A 20514-nucleotide genomic window follows, 5' to 3' on the forward strand; every position below is an offset into this window, starting at 1 on the left:
TATATCTACTTTTTTTAACTAAAAGTTGCGGTAAAAGAAGTACTAATACAATATATAAAACAATCCAAAAGAATTTTATATAGATCTAATCACTCACATCTTGATAAGTTTATTTATTTTACTATTGTCTGTCAAATATAAATAAATATTATTAATTTATTTTTTAAAATGACAAAAATACTTTCACAAAGTAATATCTATAGAAAGCAATATAAACTAGAAAGCAATATAGACTGGACAGATGCAAAATAGTAAGGCAATAATCTAGCTGGCATTGTAAGCCTGAGCTATAAATTATAAGTAATCTGAACCGTTCAAAAGTAAATGACCGATACATAATCATTCAAAAGTACAAAGATGTTATATGTAAATATTTTAAAGCCAGTATAGAATTTAGATTCATTCTTGTATTAAAATATGCAAATATATTACTTTCATTGTTTTATAAACATACTGTTATTTTCTTTTCTTTTTTTTATGGAAAATGGTAAAATAAAATCACGTGAAAGAATGTTTTTAGAAATTTTATCTAATTATGCATGAAATAAATGGCATTCATAAAAATGACTAAGAAAAATTGGTGAAAGCTATTAAAAAAAAAGGCACTCCATTGATCTAGAATTAGTAAGAAAATCTTCATTAATATTAATTTCAAGTTATCATCATCATCATCATCATCCACACCTTCACTACTAACCCTAAAAAAAATGGCCACATCACATTGAAACCCATGTAAAATGGCTTCATGGATGGTTGGAAAAACAAACTGAAAAACATCACATTTGCATAAAACCCCCTTCCCTTCTTGTTTTTTTACACCAACAGCCATACCCCTAATAAAGAAAGAAAAAAAGACCTAAAATCCTAAAATTCCCAAAGAAATGAAAAAAAAAAAAGAAAAAAGAAAAAAACTAAACTCCTCACCACCAACCATCAAACCCTAGCTTTCTGCAACAGGGGAGCAAATCCATGGCAAGCGGCCTTCCCCTCCTTGCAAGAATCAAAACCCACCTCAGAAAACAGCTTCAAAACCTCTTCCAGACCAAACCCACGAAATCTCTGCTCGTCTTTCTCGAGAATCTTCAACACCCCTTTGAAGAAACCCACATCGCAGGGCAGAACAAGCCCTCCGCAGGCCTGGAATCCGTACTCCTCTTCGGCTTTCTTGAGCAGGGCGACGAAGATTGGGAGATTCAGGAACCGGGTCGGGATCACGAAACGTCGCCGCTCGGGTCCGACGTAGACCGCCAGGAAGCCGGGCGGGATGCGCCGATGTCGGGTCGAGTCCGAATCCGAATCCGAATCCGAATCAGATATGACGTGTCTGCGACCGAGGCTAATGTCTTTCCATCGCTTCATCACCTGCTTCAGCTTCACGACTTGGCGGATCTTCTCTACCTTTTTAATGGCGCTCGCCATTGAATTTTCAGAGAGAGAGAGAGAGAGAAAGAGAAGGGAGAGAAGCGAAAGAGACTGAAACGGAGTTCGGATTTTATTAGCGCTCTGGTGGAACCAGGACCACCGTAGCTATGGAAATGGGGCCCACTTTCTGTATTCACGACATCCAATCCGTTCATCGGTTGACTCGTCTCACGTCAGCCCAAACAGAAACTCAGGTGGGCCATTGATAAGGACGGCCGGTCTTGATTTGTTTAGGGGACCACCATTTCGTGTATGGGTAGTGATCCATGCCTTGAAGGCCCTTCATTTGATATGGATGAAGGTGCATGGAAAAAAAGTAACGTTTTACTGTGACTCAAGTGGGCCATTGTAATAATAATGACTGATCATCCGTTCAGAAATTGTTCCCTGTGATGTGTACATTTGAATTTTGGACGAGCTGGTTTTTAGCTTCTTGAGGGAAGGTATCAGATGGACGGCTCGGATGTGATACATACACCACGTAGGCCTCATATCTGTCTCGTTCTACTGTAAGATTACGGTGGTACCGGAACCACTGGACTGCACCTCTTTATTAGGGAAGGAAAGATTCGGGGGATTATAACGGGCGGAGGAATTATCGGATCCTCGACACGGCGATTTGCATACGCTAGCCACGCGTGTGCAAAGCAACTCGTGTGCACGTCATGTACGTGGCAGTATGTCAAATTGGTTCAAGATCCATTCCATTCATCAGGAGCCTAAGGTTATGTAGATGGTATATTCAAGGAATCAGATCCATCCACATCTTAGGTGGGCCACGGTTAATAAAACATATTTTTAGGGCTGAAAATTTTTACTTATCCTTTCTTACCAATCCGTGGCCAGCGATCCGACCATAACAGATTTATTTTAATTAAGAGGATAACGTTATCTTAAACACCTGATCTACGGCGTGGATATTGCACCTATTGAACCTGCCCGCACGTGTGCTGGGGTGAACATGAGCTGCGTTATACACGCGTGTGGGCTTATCAAAGCTACGCAACTATACTCGGGTTTTTAGTTTGGCTGTGTGTGGGCCATGGTATCTGATCCAACCCGTTGGATCTCACTGGGGTTAGCTCATTTCCCAACGTCCCATAAATAAGGAACTTTTATTACTCGATTAGTGCCCTGTTAAAAAGAAAAAGAGGATAAAATGGCCAACGGTCTGGATAACAGATCAACGGTCCCACTTTCTAACAGGAGACCCGAGTACAAAAATCGCGGTTCAGGAAAAGCGAAACGAATTACTTTTTGATGAATAAATGCCCTTGTAAATTCAAGTAATAACATGAATGCCACTTCTTTAAAAAATAATATCGGTGTGCTTTTATTATATTAGAAAATTATGTATATACCACATGCAGCGGTTGTGGCTAAAGCGTCATATATACTGGACATCGGTGCCGTTAAAAAGGTGGGCCACATCATTAATATTACTTGGTGTGACAATCAGGCCAATTTACTGATTGTATGGTACTCGATGTTTAAATTAATTGACAATGGTATAACTCAATGTAGAAATGGCACTACTGTCAATTAGTACACCCGTTTCTCTACTTATGGTAGTATAAACAATGCAGGAATTCACCATTCTAACTAACACCACAGGTAACAAAAAAAAAAGAGAGGAGTGTTTTGGTGATTCATAGGAGCTCAAATAAGTTGTGATCCCTAACTCTAGCGCCCACCAGGATGTATTTTTTTTCTTACATCCATGCTGTTCATCCGTTTTGAAAGCTCATCTTATGACATGAACCAAAAGAAGACAGAGATCCAAATCTCAGTTGGACCACACCAAAGGCCAAAGGAAACAACCTTTACTAAATCTCCCCATCAAAAACTCTATAGGGTCCAACAGAATGTTTATTTGCCATCCAACCTGGTTATAAGGTCACAAAGATGCGGATGAAGAGACCAAACAAATATCATCTATATCCAAAACTTTTGTGGCTCATAAGAAGTTCTTATCGATCAATTACTAGAGTTGGATTTGCTTCATTTTTCATGTCATATCTCAAAATGAGCTTTCAATACAAATGGATGGGGGTGTACATGAACCAAGCTAGCTCGCTCAATTCGACTCGACTTGAAAAAGCTTGATTCGACTTGGTTTGAAGTTGAGTTTGAGCAGAGCCGAGCTGACTTTTTGAGCTCGAAAATGAGTTTGAGCCGAGTTCAAGCAAACCCTAGGTCGACTCAACTCGGATCGAATCCAGCGTGAATAGAACTTGGATCGAACCAGTTCAGTGACTCAGATACTTTGCCATTGATGTTGCGCACCAAGTGTTTAATAAAATGACTCAATGAAGTGTGACTGGTGGCAAGTGAGGTATAGAATCATTTTTCATATACCCCATTTCTTAAAACATTGTCGTTGAAATTTCTTCTTTAATGCCTTCTCTCATATCACATCATCACATTAGCAGTGGGATGTCGGGCCAATACGGACCAGATCTCTCTCTCTCTCTCTCTCTATTCAGGTGATGAGTAGTGATATGACGAACTCGGCTCGATCTTGGCTCGAACTGGCCCAAGCTATTGATTGAATTGAGCCGAGCTGGCCAGTCAGGCTCGAGGACCGAGTGTAACATCCCGTCCAATCGGTACAGTGTCCTGAGGCGTCCACGTAGGATTTTACCGCAGGACCGAACATTGGAAACATTCGTGGCAGGGATGCCATGAGCTAATTAATCTAGGATTAGCCCATTTGCCTGTACCGGACAGGCCATGGCAAGACCAAGCGCGGGCCGCCAAGCCGGATGACCATTTACACTGGACAACAGTCCATATATGCTGTACCGCGACGCCGAAGGGTCAGAAAAATCTAATAATTTAGGGAGACATAGAGCTCACTGGGCTTGAGGTCCATCGCGGACCGCGGACCCGGCAGACGCTCAGAAGTGGGATCTGACACTGACTTAATGCACCGCAACTATGCCAGGACCAATCTGGCGCTGGCAAATGGAACCAAGATTTCAGGTTATCCGACCATTGGATCTCTTCCATATTTACCGTGGAGGCCTAATGGATTTTCCTGCGCCTGTCCACCAACTCAGGGACCCGATCGTGGGCCGGTCACCCTTGATCACAAATCGGACCCGTGCGGTCAAACCCCTGGTCCGATCGTCCCCAAATTTTGCGTGGCCCTTCATCAGGCCGTGAAGCACCCATCCTAGAAGTTTCATAGCCTGAGGACCACCAGAATTACTTAAGTCACTAAAATGGACCCCACAGGGCCGTTTAAAGATCAAAGCCTTTGACTCAAACCCCACTTTCGTCTATCCGTTCATTCCCAAATTTTACACGGTTCCTAGGCGGGCCATGAGGCACCTACCCACTGAATTTGGTGGCCAAGGGAGCATTAGGACCACGCCAACCCCGAAAATGTCCCTTGTAGGCTATTTTGGGAATATGAGGGAACTTAAGGCCAAAGGGGCCTAGTCTAGGAAATAAACTCAATCCCTCATAACTCCCTCTCCCATTTGCTACAACCACCAAGAGAGAAAGAGAGTAAAGGGGAGTAAAGAGGAAGAGAGAAAGAGAGGGAGGAGATCCAAGGTGGACCCTAGATCGAGGTGGGCCCCAAGAAAGCCAAACCTCTCATCTCCTTGCCACTCTTGCAAGGAGAAGACTCTTTTCCTTAACCTCATCGACTCTCCGTGGGTTGCCTAGGTGAGTGTTCCTCCATCCTTCTTGAAATTCGAAGTAGTATTGTGGATTTGGGTTGGAAATCTAACATGCAATACCTTGCTTTAGGGATTCCCTAGGGCGTTTCCCGAGCCTCCAACGAGCCATAGGTGCGGACTATTACTCCTAGGTGGCCTAGCACCAATTTTCATATGAGTTTAATGATTATGATTGTTGGTTGATGCATTTAGAGAGTGTAGAGAAAACCTAGGGATGCATGCCTACTTTAATCGTATGAAATCGTGTGTTTGTTTGGTTTTCTCACAAGATGTTATTTGTGTTTCTCATAGGACTTGTTGGAATTTAATGACTGCTTGTTGATGACTTGTTTGATCGCTCATAAGATCCCTATTGCATGCATGTCCTATTTACCACATGTGAAATTTTTCCATGAGTTGTAGGAAGTGCGCAACTTCCCCACCAACACACCCAACACACTTGCACCATTGCTTATGAATTGTTAGCTTGTTTATTGTTGTACCTGGATTATATGATTGATGTATGAGAACATGATGATCTTGCCTGTCGAAATCTCTGTCAGTCGATATGTTGTGGACCGCCACTCAAACTCTGCGGTTGGCCAAGGAAACAAAGAAGGCTAAGGTGGTCTCGTCGGTAGGACCGCCTTGAGGCTATACTCTCGGATTTGGGCGAGCGTGTGTGGGCGGCTGTAGTTAGACTACGTGGGTTGCTTGCACCCGATGTCGTTCCCCCACACGTTTGCCTGGACTCATGCGGTCTAGCCTACTGTCTGGCCAACCATGATTGTTAACCCTATTTGCTCACATTTGTATGGAACCTGGGACTCCTCACAACCACTGTAGTGGGCCACTGTGTTCGAGCTGTCGGCCTACGCTGGGGTACCGCGCCTCCCCGTAGTGACCGCGAGCGATCCCTTTTCTCATGGCACTCCTCATGTGCTTGAAGTCGGGGATGAGGAACCCGACGGGATCACGGACCGCGGGGCCTCGGCCTCACGCATTGGGGGGGTCTTGGCCTCGCAATCAGTTTAGGGTATTAATTAGATGGGGTGTTCCAGATTCCCAAATCTGCTTGATGAATGAACCTAACTAACAACTCGGCTAACACGACCACATTGCATCGCATTAGTTAGGTTGGCGACTCGGCAGTCGAGATCGCACTGAGGGAGTGTTGGCATTGGCGATCGTTAGATGGCGTCGCACGAAGGAGTGTTGGGCGAGGGCATTCATCATGTCATCCTGCATACATGCGCATTACAAGACTAGACAGATGCTAATGATTGATCGCTTTTCATTAAATTCTTATTACAATTGATGCTTGTTATAACTTATGGCTAATAGCACCCACTGTGTTGATCACTCACTCCCACTCTGGGACGGTGTTTTAAAACACCAACCAGACCCTTTGATAGATACAGGTGACTCAGGACTGGACGAGCCTAGCGAGGCGAGCGTGGACGAGGAGCTAGAGCTGTCATACTTCCAGCTGATGGAGGGTTCGCCGCCGGCATGAGAGGCGGGATAGGATGGCTGGGCGCTGGGCTCAGTCTCATTCCTTTGGGATGGTTTATTCTTTTGCTATTTTGTTTGGGCAATGCCTTGCTCGACCCAATTATTTTTGGACTTGTACATTTATGTATCGCCCTCTTTCATTTCAGTAGACTGGTGTTTTCATGTTCCACGTTCAGAGAATTTCAGACTACGCGACTTGAAGGATTTAAATGCTTGTTAACAAATCTGTATTAGTGACTCTCGGGAACTCGGGAGTCGAGCGATTGCGCGACCCCCGATTTCCAGGGTGTTACACCGAGCTAAGCCGAGTTCGAGCTGAGGTCAGCTAGTGACCAAGCTGAATCGAGCTGAGGCCAGCTCGACTCGGTTCGACTTGATGTACACCCCCATTCCTAAGGTACTTGTCGTTGCTTACTCAGTATAATACTCCTCTCTTAAACTCGAGCAATATAAGATTCTACCTGTAAAATAAAAAATTACATTAGAATTGACTTCTATGATATATATCGTTAAATTTCTCTCTACGTCTATAATTCTAATCTTCTTAAAACGCACTAATTTCATAGACTTAAAATAAGAATATTTGGAAGTGAATCGATAGAAAAAAAGCAGGGAGAGGACACTGTGGTTGTTCTGAAATGATGTCAGGTTTGATTTTTATATAGCTATATATAAGGGATTCTTTGAGAAATTTTAATAAATGGGTAGATGCCCTTTCATATTTAATTGCAACCTTCTGCTTCTAACCATTCACCAAAAGCTGCAGTGGCTACTAAACTAGAGTCACCAAAAAGACGGAACCAGTGCCTCTATAAAACAACCAACGTACAAAGTCAAAAGTCACAACCCATGCATTTATTTTGAAGAATTTATAACATATTGTTGACTGCATGCAAATCACACATTAGGGGTGTTTGTTTTCTTATTTATAACTGGAAATAAAAATAAATGAATAATCATTATTTTTCATAAGAAATACACCCTATCCGCCCAGCACATTAAGCTTTAATTTGACTTGACACTAATACTAAGAAAAAATTTCAAAATTTCGTAGGGCCCATCATGATATATGTGTTTGATCCAAGCCGTCCATTCATTGTAATAGCTTGTTTTAAGACATAAATAGAAAATCGAGACAAATCCAAAGTACAATTGTACCACAAAACAAGAAACATAGAGATTAAACACACACCATCCAAAACATCTTGGGAGCTATAGGAGTTTTGTTTCCAACTAATATTTGTACTTTTCCTTCATCAGTGTCTAAGTGATCATATGAATAGGTTGTATCACAAATACAAATCAGTGTGGGACTCACAAATGGCTTCATATTTCAACGATGGACAACATAGATCGATTACATACATCATGATGAAATTCAAAAATTTCACTCCATCACTCCCAGCCTTCTATTTTTTTATAGCATAATTACCCTCTTCCAAATAATAGAAATAGGTTATAATCACCTATTTACCACCGTTTACAATAGCAAATAAGAAAGCAAACAGCCCAGACGATGTTAGAAAAATGTTCTCATGAGAATGGTTTCTATGGAACTTCACCAGATCTTTTGACACCTGATGTGGGCACAAAATCCGTACCATTCATTTGAAGTATCACCACATGAAACTTAAGGCTAGTTTTTTGGGTTAATCTAAAAATCTAGTATGCCACGACCAGGTAAAAAAACACAAAGCTTAGATTTTTGGATTAGGCCAAAAACTTAGACGGTGTATGAGATGGATTTTGTGCCTATGCCACGTGTCAAAAATCAATGAAGAGTAGAATCATAATATCATGTTGTTGACTGGACCAACAATCTTGACTGTCCATATTAAAGTACATTGATCAAATGGTTAGTATTTGTCATATTGGTGTGTTTGCATAGTAGCCCATAAATGCTTGGTAGTAACTGATGGACGGTTTTGATTGGTGGATCCAAATGCAGCTAGTAGCATATGGTGTTCTGAACCACTGGTGCATTTCTCAATTTTAATGCTTTAAAACGGAATTTGAGGTAATGAAGGGGGAGCAGCTTTCAATGGATTCCTGACCGTGGGGCCCACCATGAAGTATGTGCCTTGCATCCACGCCGTTTATCCGTTTTGAAAGATCATTTTAAAAATGAAGTAGATCCAAATTGTAGGTAGACCACACATCTGGAAATAGTGATGATTCAACATTAAAAGCTTCTTGTAGGGCACAAAAGTTTTGGATCTAACTGATATTTGTGTGGTACCTTCATATAAGCCTTTACGACCTTATCAACAGGTTGGATGGAAAATAAAAATTCCGGTGGCCCCCAAGATGTTTTTAATGGCGGTATTCATTCACCCACTTTTGCATGTAGTGTGGTCCATATAAGATTTTTATTTACTTAATTTCTTGTAAAGTACAATAAAATGAGATGCAAAAACGGATGGACGGCTTGGATGAAATCCAGATATATCAGGGTGGGCTTCACAGTCAGTGATCCACCGAAGCCGCACCCTGATCAACGTGCATACTGGGAGGTAAAGACGGGGTCATTTAGGTAATTTACCACTACATGAAGGGTTCACAACGACCGTGTGATCCGTCATTCTGGGAGAGTTGCTATTCTCGCTCGCGTGTGGGTCCCTGAATTTCACACGCAACTACACGGGCCCATGTGATCCACGTGTACGAAAGTATGCATGTCACACGCAATCACACGGGTCGGGCTCGCTCGCGTGTGGATCCCTGCTCTACTCGCACGTGCAGAAGCTATGGAATGGGCCAGGCTCCATGCGCTTAGCGAACCTGCAAGTTGAAGTTTGCATCCCCACACGTATGTCACGTACGGTTCACATGAAAAAAATGGTACCTATATAGAACATCTGATCCGTTCATAAGATGCATCACACCGTGACTGTTATATGTAACGAAATTTCGGGACCGTTCATCTATCTATACCTTGAAATCTGGACCGTTGTCAATATTTTCTATAGTGTTCGTTGTTTTAGTCCAGAGATAACTATTCTGATGAGCTGACCAGCTTGATTTCTGAAAGCAATCCTCTACATGGTGGGATCCTCCTCAGGGACGGCTCAGATTTCCTACACCATTTCCAGGTTGACACGTAAGCAGTGTATAAAGTTGTAGGCGAAGGGTGTGCATGCCATGGGATTTCAGTTGTACAGGGCCCATGGTTTAGTGATCCAAGCCGTTGATCTGATGGAGCCCACTCTCGATGGAGGCTGTAAAATCAATCCACGTTTGGAAGATCTCAACCGTCCAATCTCAGCCTTGATTTTAGTTGAACGTAGAATGTTGCGGTGATTCTTTCTTTAACCGACTGTATTTGGGCCATCCATGGTTCGAAGACGGTTGAAGAATCCACGTTGGGAAATGTCAGATTAACGGAATGGATTAGTGAAACTTAGGACCCATCTGTAGAAATAAAAACCGAGGATACGGTACATATGCTCATGGCCGAGGACCATAAATTCAGTGTAAGAAATTAAAGATTCTCAATACTCGACCCCAAAATACCGACAGATACTCGGATTTTCAGCAGATCCATGTGAGGGTCATTTGTTGATCCGAACCGTCCATATGATTCAGCCAAACATGGATGGCTTGGCAAAAAATCCGTCCCAAACTTTCTGTTTACCGCTCTCAAATAAACGGTTAATAAGAGATATATAAAAGAGTCTACATTAAAGTGCCAAGATCGGTGGCCAGTATCTTCTAATCCGAGAAATACATGGGATCACATACGTCCATGGCTGGGCCCAACAGATCAACGGTCTGGATTTCTGAATCATGTGTCCCACGTGTTCAAACCTAAAGCTTAAAGATACGATGCGACATCCTCGTGGCGATAATCATGGTTTTGAACGGTTGATAAGATTCCATTTTCTATTTACTCGTGTTTAAGAGGATTTCATGCATAAAATCTCGGTATTTAGGCAGTATTCTCTCACCGGGTTTTTGCGTTGACGCGATGAACCATGCCATTCTTCTTCTTCTTCTTTTTTCAACCGTACGTTATAAGACAAGTACGGTTTGCTAATCTGTACCGTTCAGGAGATGGGCCCCACTGCTGACGCACCACATTACGAATACCACTCAGCTATGATTGTGTTCACGGTTGATTTTGAGTGTCCCACAAGATGAACAGTTCAGAATCATCAATCGCGAAACCACGTGTAAACGGTTTTTCTACTGTACAACACACGTGGCTCGGGATGATCTGCGGAGCTGGACCCACCAAGAAGTGGGCCCTACTATGGATGGATTAAACTACAAAAGCCGACCCGTCTAAGCTTGTTTTGCATGTGATTTTGAAGGTCCCACGAGACGAACGGCCCATAATCACTAGCCGAGCAACCACGTGTCAGTGGTCGTCGTGCAACGAGTCAGATTCGGCATCAGGGGAGTAAACAGGCTGTTATTTGATACACTGGAAGAGTATGCCACTCGATACACGGTCACTACGAATTCATAGGGCTTTTGTCCATTGATTTAAATTAAACCGACTAAATTATAGAATCTACTATCTATAAACAAATACCTCATAATCAGATTAGTCGAGCAATTCTATCCTCTGATTCCAGACCAACTTATTGGTGATGAACGGCCGTTGGATTTTGTTTATTATCATTATTAATTTAACCGTCCAGTAAATGTCTGCCAATCGGACTGTAAGATAATCAATCGAATTTTTTTATTGGACAGTTTATTTGAATTATATGTATGCCAGCATACGCCAATTCTGAGTAATTTCTAAGTGCTGTGTATCATTCATTATACGCTGCTAGAGTATAAAAAATTTTCTAATGGCGAATTCGGTGAGTGAATTTCGGTAACTCCAGCTATGATTATGATCGGGTATTTCTTCCACACGGTTATAATTGCAGGACGTCTCCATCATAATCTGATAAAATCCCAGTCTACCGCACACGTGTCAGGGTAAAATTTAGATCGGGACCCTTCTCCTTGTGGGATATTGAATGGATGGATGATGTTTAAAATCTCATACCAATCGGATATTCCTATCCATCAGTTTCCCTTTAAAAATTTCTAATGAATTGTAGCCGTTACTCAGATTTGTGATTAGAATAATCGGTTGATGCTTCAACTATGTATTATTTATATGAAAGAAAAGCATCTGGACGGTCGTGATCCACCGAATTCCATATGTGCCACGTTTGCGGCGGAGGTGGAGCTATATCATATCATTCGCCAGCGGAAGAGAAAAAAGGATGTTCCTGAGAAGGACAGAAAAATGCTACTTGCGCCAATGGATGTTTTTGCATGCCCGGTCTACAACGACTACTAAAGAGCGTGCAACACTCGAGCTCTGTGGGCCCACCATGATTTTATATAAAATCTATACCGTCCATCAGTGGATAAACCTCATTATAGAAATATTTCCCAAAAATAAGGACGATCGAAAATTAATGTAGACCACAGAATATGGAACAGTTGGGACTGGATCGGCCACCATAGAAATTTTTTCTTGGCCAACGGTTTTGTTTATATGCCATCCAAACCGTTTATCAGGTGAGCCCAACTAGAAATTAAGACACACGATAAAATTGAATCTGAAATACATTCCCACCTTGGTCAAACTAAATAAATGTGTAGGATTTAGCCGTTAACTTCATCTGCAAAACTATAGTCATAGGTCGACTTCATTCTATTTTTGTACGGTGGAAATAAGTGCAAAAACTGATTAACGGAATGGATTTCTTAAAAACATCATGATGAGCCCACAGAACTCAAGTGTTACACTCCAGCAATTTTTGGTACTATAGTACCCAAAAAAAAAGCTGGTGTTGAAAAAAAACACAATAACACTAATGCAGTCAAATCAGACACGTGGCATGCCTCTCAACAGTTCATCAGATGGGTCCCAACATGGATGGAACGCTTTCAGTAATTTATTGGGTGGCCCACCAAGTCCAGTTGCATGACTTTTTCCATTGAGAAATGATCACTGTACTCTGGCTATGGGAACTTTTCACATAAAGCCATTTCTCAGAGGTTAGAGGGTCCGCCATGTTGTTTATATAGAATCCAGGTCATTCCAACTTTTCATCTATCTTGGATGAAGGAATAGGCCATGCTATTTTATCATTCAGTTGGGCCCCTACGCAAATCAAGGGTGGGTGTCCTCCTTCACGTTGTCCCCTGTGTTATGGCCCACCTTAGTGCTTGATGTAGCTGGTTTTTGGCATACTAGAGGGTGATGTAAGGTAACGCATCTAATGGGCTGGTTGGATGGGCTGTATACATCACATGGTTGTAGAAAATCACACAAATAATACAATAGAAAGGAAGGTATTCGCATTCATGGAGATGAAGAAAGAACCGACATTGTTGCCCATGATCTTGTGTTATACGGTAAGAAGTTTAGAAATTAGGATATATGATTTTCCTAGGGCATTTATACATTGAAAGCATCGAGTTTTAGGTCAGGACACGTACATGCCATGCTTATTGCTATTGTTAATTGCTCAAAAGCTCTTTTGATGGGAAAAATGGTTTAATTTTGATTTATACATTTTTAAAAAAAATTTATGGCCGTGGCCGTGTTGGTCTTGTTTTTGGCCACGCCGAACACATGTTTGGATTGCGGGTGTGCCAGAATCAATTGGGTTTGATTTAAACCTAAACCATCAACCCCTGATGTTGAGATGGAACAAGGGTCGGTCGTGCATATAATTGTTTTGTCTATTTAGCCAACTATCATGCACTCGTTATTTAGTCGAATGATGAAAGTTGGAGTTCTTCCTTCAACAGGTTCGTTTTTTTTTTATAAACTCAAAGACTTTCAAAAGTACAACAATTATATGGTAAAAAATATAATAGATTGGAGAGAGAGATAGATGCGAAAAAGACATTCCATTTACTTACCACTACAACGGGATCACTGGCCCGGCCGAGAGCAATGAGATGCTTTTATGAGTAATGCGCTTATGAGTGAAGCAAAAGATAATGTCGGATATTACCAATTAAGGTTATCCCGGTGTATAAGCATAGACAGACAAGTTTCTGAACTAAGGTATTCCTTCATATCCAGAGTGGGAAACTATGGCTACTTGACTACAACTAAGAATCGGTCTGCCATATGTGTAGGGATGAATTGGATCTAAATTTACACTAAGGGTCCAATGCTGTTGTGCAGGGGAAAACTACAAATTTACACTAAGGGTCCATCGTCGTTGTGCATGAGAAAACAAAAAATTTATGCTAAGGGTCCATTGTTGTTGTGCATGGGAAAACTAAACCTAAATAAAGAGCTTTGCAATGTCGTTGGGTTTATAGTTGGATTTTTTTTTGAATTGGAAAAGTTGTCATACTCTCAATGAGCTTATGCTATTTATATCTTTCAAGAATAGATGAAAGGCCAACTTTCGGTCCATATGATGCATTCACATGTATTCAACTAGGAAAGAGCAGTTATATATATCGACCATAATCTTATCTTCGTTGTACACTTGGAACTTGACATAGCTGGCATAGTGGTGTAATCTTATCCGGAAATAATCTAAATACCAAAAATAACCTTAATAACTTGTCCTTCAAATCTATGTGCATTAATAATTCTCAAATATCTCTTGTTCATTTGATCCGGACAAATTTTCATACAAACACATTGAAAATACGAACAAATACAAAAGGTCGAAGAGGAATTGATGACCAAGGTATGCTTCAATAGGTGAAAGTAGAGAGTCAGAAAAGAAGAGTGGACATCATCCTTATTCTCATGTTCATAATATGATCACATTAAAGTGAGTCCGCGAGCATATCTGTTACTCTTATATTAAGAGACATCAATCTGATTCACTCAAACCATTGATTTGTATTGACTCACTAACATTAAAAAAAAAAAAAAAAATCTAAATTCTTCTCCTTTAGATTTAAAATAAATTTCTCACTTCTAATAGACCTTAGACCTTAAGGAGCCATGTCATTGTGATCCTATTTCATTTTGAGCCTTTTCTTTTCTTCATCATAACCATGTAACTCTCTCTCTCTCTCTCTCTCTCTCTCTCTATAGAGGCAGTTGAAATGGTGGAGCATATCATACTTTACATAGGTGATAAACTTATATATATATATATATATATATATATATATATATATATATAAAAGGGAAAAGGTTCTATATGGTCAAGCTCATGGGAACTCCCCATGAGGTCGAGCTCTGTGGGCCCCACCATGATGTATGCTGAACCCATCAGTTAGATGCACCATTATTCCATAGCGTGCATAGGGCTTAAAAATCAAGTCAATCTGTGACTTGTGTGGGCCACACCACATACAAAAGTTGAGAGGGATTACCCTCCATTAAAACATTCATAATCATTTGTTGGCACATCAAGATGTGGTTCACAAATCTAGCCCATCCATTATGTGTGTCCCACTTGGATGAAGGGTCAGACTAAGTTTTAGATGCATCCAAATTTCAGACACAATATTCTTGATTTTCGTGTTTAAAAAGTAGGTTGTCAAATCAAGTATGGGTGAAATGTTGTAAATGCATTGGGAAATAATTATTACCCCCTTTTGTAGAGTATTTACCAATGTCCTGGAAATCAAACAAGCCCCATTTGAATTTGAATTTTTTATTTTAAATTAAATTGAGCATATTTGGTGCGTAGAATTTGAACCTCTTGAATTGCATACGATTGAATGTAAATTTCATACAAGGCCTGTTTGGATTGATGGTCGGGATTGATTTATATGGTATGAAACATTGAAACAACACATTTACTATGTTTGATAGGGAGTTCAAATTGGGGGTCTATCATCCCTGTGAATACATCAACAAATTACGATTGGCATTCGGCGATGCAGTATATCCACCATTGAGATCATCCCGTGGTCCCCAGTAAATTCATCTCACAGTCCACTAATTCATTCAACACTGTTTTTTGTAAAATAGATGGACGGCATAGATGAGTCACAGAAATCATTGTGGGGGCCCACATAGCACCGACCATCAACCCATCAAAGGGGGGCATTAGGAACAACCAATCCATTTCGGCCTTAACATGATCTCATCGTAATGATATGTACACGAACGTAGCCCATATGCATCTGATCCAAACAGTGACTACTTGGATGCCTTTGTAGACTTGCCAAACATGCAATCTGATCCAAACAATGACTACTTGGATGCCTTGTATACTTGCCCAACATGCGATCCGATCCAAACACTCCCCTATCCTTGGCGAAAGTGGATGTATATCAATTTTTGTTGGACGTATACTTCAACAATAGAAGGACACAATGCAACATACCACTATACGTAAATCCAAACAGGCCCATAGTGTTTGAAATCCATGATAAAGATTGAAATAATCCTAATATTTGACCTTCCAGTCTTAATAGGATTACAAATATTTTAGGATGAATTTGCTGATTTATGATGGATTTCAAAATTCGCTACATTTGTGGGCTCCATGTTGATTCAAGTAATTTATCAATGCTACCCTTTACATGTGACAATTCACTTATTTATGAATATAGGTGATTAACATCATATGTGAAATATGATCTGTTGACGACTATTCTGACATCCACTAAATGCTGGCTTCACATGTTATGGTATTTTTGAAAAAAATGAAAAATTAGATTCCAAACGGGAAATTTGAAGGTCAAAATATCATGGTATTTCTATACAAGTAACGTAGTAGTAATTATTGTGTTAATGTCATCTAATGCAATACATTGTAATGCAGTTTCCAAAAACACTCTAAAGGTGGCTTGTGAAATTTTTTTAGATTTGCAATCCTTTATATCAGTAAAATTTAATATAACATTTTTTTTTTACTATATTATTTTTGTATATAATGAAAAAAAAGGACCTCAAATATGCCAGATGACGCTGCAAATATGATAATGATATTGTTGTCCAATGACTGTGACAATACCGCAACAATGGTAAGATTATCAGTAACAATGATGGACGAACTAAAAGTCTTGAATTGAGTGCTTTGATATAAAATATTCCTAGGTGGCAAACGAATTTAAGAGAATATATTTTTTGCTTCATTATATTTTAATCCCTTACAATCTCATAAATGTATAAAATAGAGAGAAAATTAAATCCCTAATCATGTCCTTAATTTAAGGGACGAAAACATAAAAATTATAGTAGTACTCATTTTTAGGTAGCATTCTCTCCTATCCAAATTTTACTCTAATTGAGTGATGAGAGGGTGTTGAAAATGGATAAAATGAAAATGAAATTGAGAGAAGAGAATGAGAGTTAGATTGGAGGTTTTTGTTTTAGAAGAAAGGGATTGCTGAATTTCACCTTAGGAGTTGCCTAATCACTCCATTTAATCAATATATAAATGGAATTTGAGGTATAACTCTACACCCTGTAATGTAATTGGATAATTAAGTTGTAAATTCCATTTCCTTATTTAAATCTCCTTAAAATTAAATTAAAAAATTAGGCTCGTCGATTGAGGCAGAACACAGTTGACTGCTAGTAGTTAGGGCTACACGGGTTACTTTGCACAATGTCGGATTTGTTGGATTTTCATTTGATCCACCGAATAAGTCAAATTCATAGTTGATCATTATGTGTTTGATTGTTGTCTAACACTTTACTGAATTTGGGATATCATGATTTCTATTGAATTAAAGTCTCAATTATAACTGTTAGTGTAATTTTATCTTATAAGTAAAGTTTCACGGGCCGACCATGGTGGTATGGGACATTATATCTGATCTGTTAGCTTATGCTGGGTGACGAGCCTCCCATAGTATTCAGTGAGCATCATGGTGGGCCCCCACATGACGAGCCACCCATAGAAAATCTTTTAACAACATGGATAAAACACTTACATTACGGTGGGCCTCACAAAGCCCTACCCGGATGGATTACTGTCTGTGCGGGGTAGGACACAATATGCATACTATTAAAAGTCGCATTGGACTGGCTGGACGCGGATTCTATGGACATGTTACGTCACCAAGTTATCTAGGACCCACCATAAATATATGTGTTATATCCATACTGTCCATTTAGTTGAATATATCAATTTAAGGCATGAGAGAAAGAATGAGTTAAATCCAAAGCTGGAATGTACCCACCATAGAAAACATTAGAAAGAGTGACGCCCCACCATTAAAAATTTCTAAGGGCCGCAAAAGTTTTCGATCAAGCTGGAATTTGTGTTTTCCCTTCTTTCATGTACGTCTTAACTTATGAACAAGTTGGATCTCAGATAAACATTATAGTGGGCCTTAGTAAGGTTTTAATGACGGGTGCAAGACTTTTACAGAAAATATGCGAGAGATAAAAATTTTACCATTTGAAGAATAACGTGCCACCAGCACTTGACCTTATGGAAGGTATAATACGGTCGAGCGCATAGTATCTTTTCCCATATATATATGTATATATATATATATATATATATATATATATATATTTGTTTTTAATTTTTAATTTTTTTTGGCTCACTTCATGAGTCAAGGAGATCAATGGGACGGATGAATTTATATTATTCGGCCCAACCTAAACACCAGGCCTAGATTTCAAACATGGCCCAATGCTCAGGCCAACTAACCCCTTTTGCCACCTATAATATGTTGGATGGCACATACACACCATGGCAGGCCCCACATAATCTAAAATCTTTCCATGTTCTGGTCTGACGAGGAGGCATCTGACTGGGCAGGATGGATTTCATGCCCACAGCATGTGGGCCCCACATGGCTTAGTCTTGATTCCATGTGATTGAAAGAAAAAAAAAAACAGTGGAGGGCCTGATTAATATCTCAAAATCAAGATTAGATCTTAGCCTTGATTTTGCAACATTTTACTAGCTACTCAGAGATTTGAGTCAAATAAATAAAAAAATTGTACCCTGACTACATATAAAAGGGCCATTATTTTCATTTGACTATCCAACCTGAGCCGTTGGATTCCTCTGCATGCATGGGGAGAAGTTAAAGGAGCCGAAAATGAAGCGACTATTAGATACAACGAACCCCATCACGTGCCCAAATCATGCTTCCTCGGGGGTACTACAGATAATATTTTGACTAATTCGCCTAGTGTTTAGCAAGAGAACGTTTCCAGTCCAACCGTTTGGACCATTACTCAAAGTCCATCAAGTGAATAACTTCGAACCTATCATGTTCGTGCGACATACAAACCGTCCAATAAGTTATCCCCTCCATGAGGATCGCATTATGCACATATCAGTGCTATCCACTATTTAGGTGCGCTACATCATATAAAACAATTTTTAGCCATTCATAAATAAAAAAAAAAAAATAATAAGTGTGGTCCGCTCAGTGAGTGGATGTGGCTAAATTTTGCATATGGTAATTCCAGTGACCAAGCCAACCTATTGGACGGCTTGGATGTGGAAGATCCTAACAGTTGATTCAGTTGGATGTGGACCACCGTTGTCCTTCTCTTCTTAGCCGTTCATATGTTGGTCATACAAATAGATTGGCTAAGATAGTCCCATCAGGGAGACTTTCAAGGCATAGCCCATCCAGGATGCGGTGCATCAGACCAATCGTCTGGATAGACGAACCATAGTCCACTCATCAGAAATGAACACCCGTATACCCTGTGGGGCCCGCATGCGGGAGTCGGGACCGAAACGAGACGTACAGAAAACCAAACATCGCAGTCAGTATCTTGGTGTTCGTTTTTGGGACGTCGAGATTCGGGCAGCTGCCCGCCATTTGCTCATAGGCGCACCGATGTTGCCCGACATGCAGGCTGACCGTAAAATACTATGCCCGACATGCTGACCGTAAAATACGGGCAGTCCAACGAGAGAGACGGGAAGTACCAGAGTACCACGTAAGGGTTTCAAAAACAATACAACGCGTAGGACGGTAACTAATCATATAGCTGCACTCATTTCACCTCCAAAGTTTCAAGCATGTAGGAAATCATGACCGTAGAAAAGATGGCCCCACCACTATATATCTCCTCGACAAAAGAAATATTCACAGATTCAAAAGGAAATCTGCACCGTTTAAATCAACTTATCGGACGCTGGAATTTCTTCTGGAAAACCTGATTCAAGATCTGCCATAAATTTGATGAAGTGAATATCCAAGACGAGGTCCACCATTCTCACGTGCTTGATGTTCTAAACGTGTGAGAATTGCTCTCTGAAAAGAGTTGTCAACAGGCCTGGTAATAACAATAGTCAACCGTTGATAAGTTTCCCTTAAACGGCGAGTGTACTTGCTCTTCTTGAGAAAATCTCCCAGTCGAAGCCGCGCATCTGCACTTGCCAAGAACAAGTAGGTCACACGTGTAAAGGGGAAACACTGTGTTTAATCTACATCGTTCAAAAGATTGGATAGAAGAATTTATACAGTTTTGTGAAGTTAGAATGACCTTTTTTCTATATTTATCTACAGATGTTTATCTGATTTGTTAATTTCATTGATTACGTGTTCCATCCAAAGATATCCAAACGGTAGTTATTTTATTTTTAATTTTCTTACAGAATATATAATCTAAGGGCTTAGATTGATGAACGTCCCAGATCATATAACAAAGATTCATATCCATATGGTCTCATTAATCGGATCTGTTTGTGATGCGAAGCGCTGCCAGGTGGTTAATGAATTGCCCTCACTAACGGCGTCTGTTAGTAGCATGAAGTTCCGTCCGTACCTCCGTTTGCAATACGGAACAAACGCAGTCACATCGATATCCGGTGACGGCACATGGCTGAGTAACATGACAGTGAAACACTCGCGTAAGATGGCGGGAAATCTTCGCGTCACACGAGGCAACTGCGCACATGTGTGACATATCGGTTCCACAAAAAAATCTATAGTCTAAGTAAATCAGGCCTCAAGTGTAGACACGTGATTGAAGTTGATTAGATGGCATGCAACTGTTATAAATAAAAGCCCAATGCTAAAT

General features: G+C 40.4%; 1 protein-coding gene across 1 annotated transcript; it reads right to left on the reverse strand.

Moving 5' to 3' along the window:
• Window positions 1-621: 621 nt before the first annotated feature.
• Window positions 622-1448, reverse strand: LOC131256094 (protein SMALL AUXIN UP-REGULATED RNA 51-like). The gene has a single exon (XM_058257144.1). The coding sequence runs from the start codon at window positions 1417-1419 to the stop codon at window positions 934-936; it is 486 nt and encodes a 161-aa protein (XP_058113127.1). The 5' UTR covers window positions 1420-1448; the 3' UTR covers window positions 622-933.
• Between the last annotated feature and the right edge of the window lie 19066 nt (window positions 1449-20514).

Source organism: Magnolia sinica, chromosome 9 (assembly GCF_029962835.1).
Source record: "Magnolia sinica isolate HGM2019 chromosome 9, MsV1, whole genome shotgun sequence".
Classification (NCBI taxonomy): Eukaryota; Viridiplantae; Streptophyta; class Magnoliopsida; order Magnoliales; family Magnoliaceae; genus Magnolia; species Magnolia sinica.

Bases quoted from the DNA above. Each gene is read 5' to 3' on its own strand.
- LOC131256094 (XM_058257144.1), bottom strand. From the start codon at position 1,419: ATGGCGAGCGCCATTAAAAAGGTAGAGAAGATCCGCCAAGTCGTGAAG.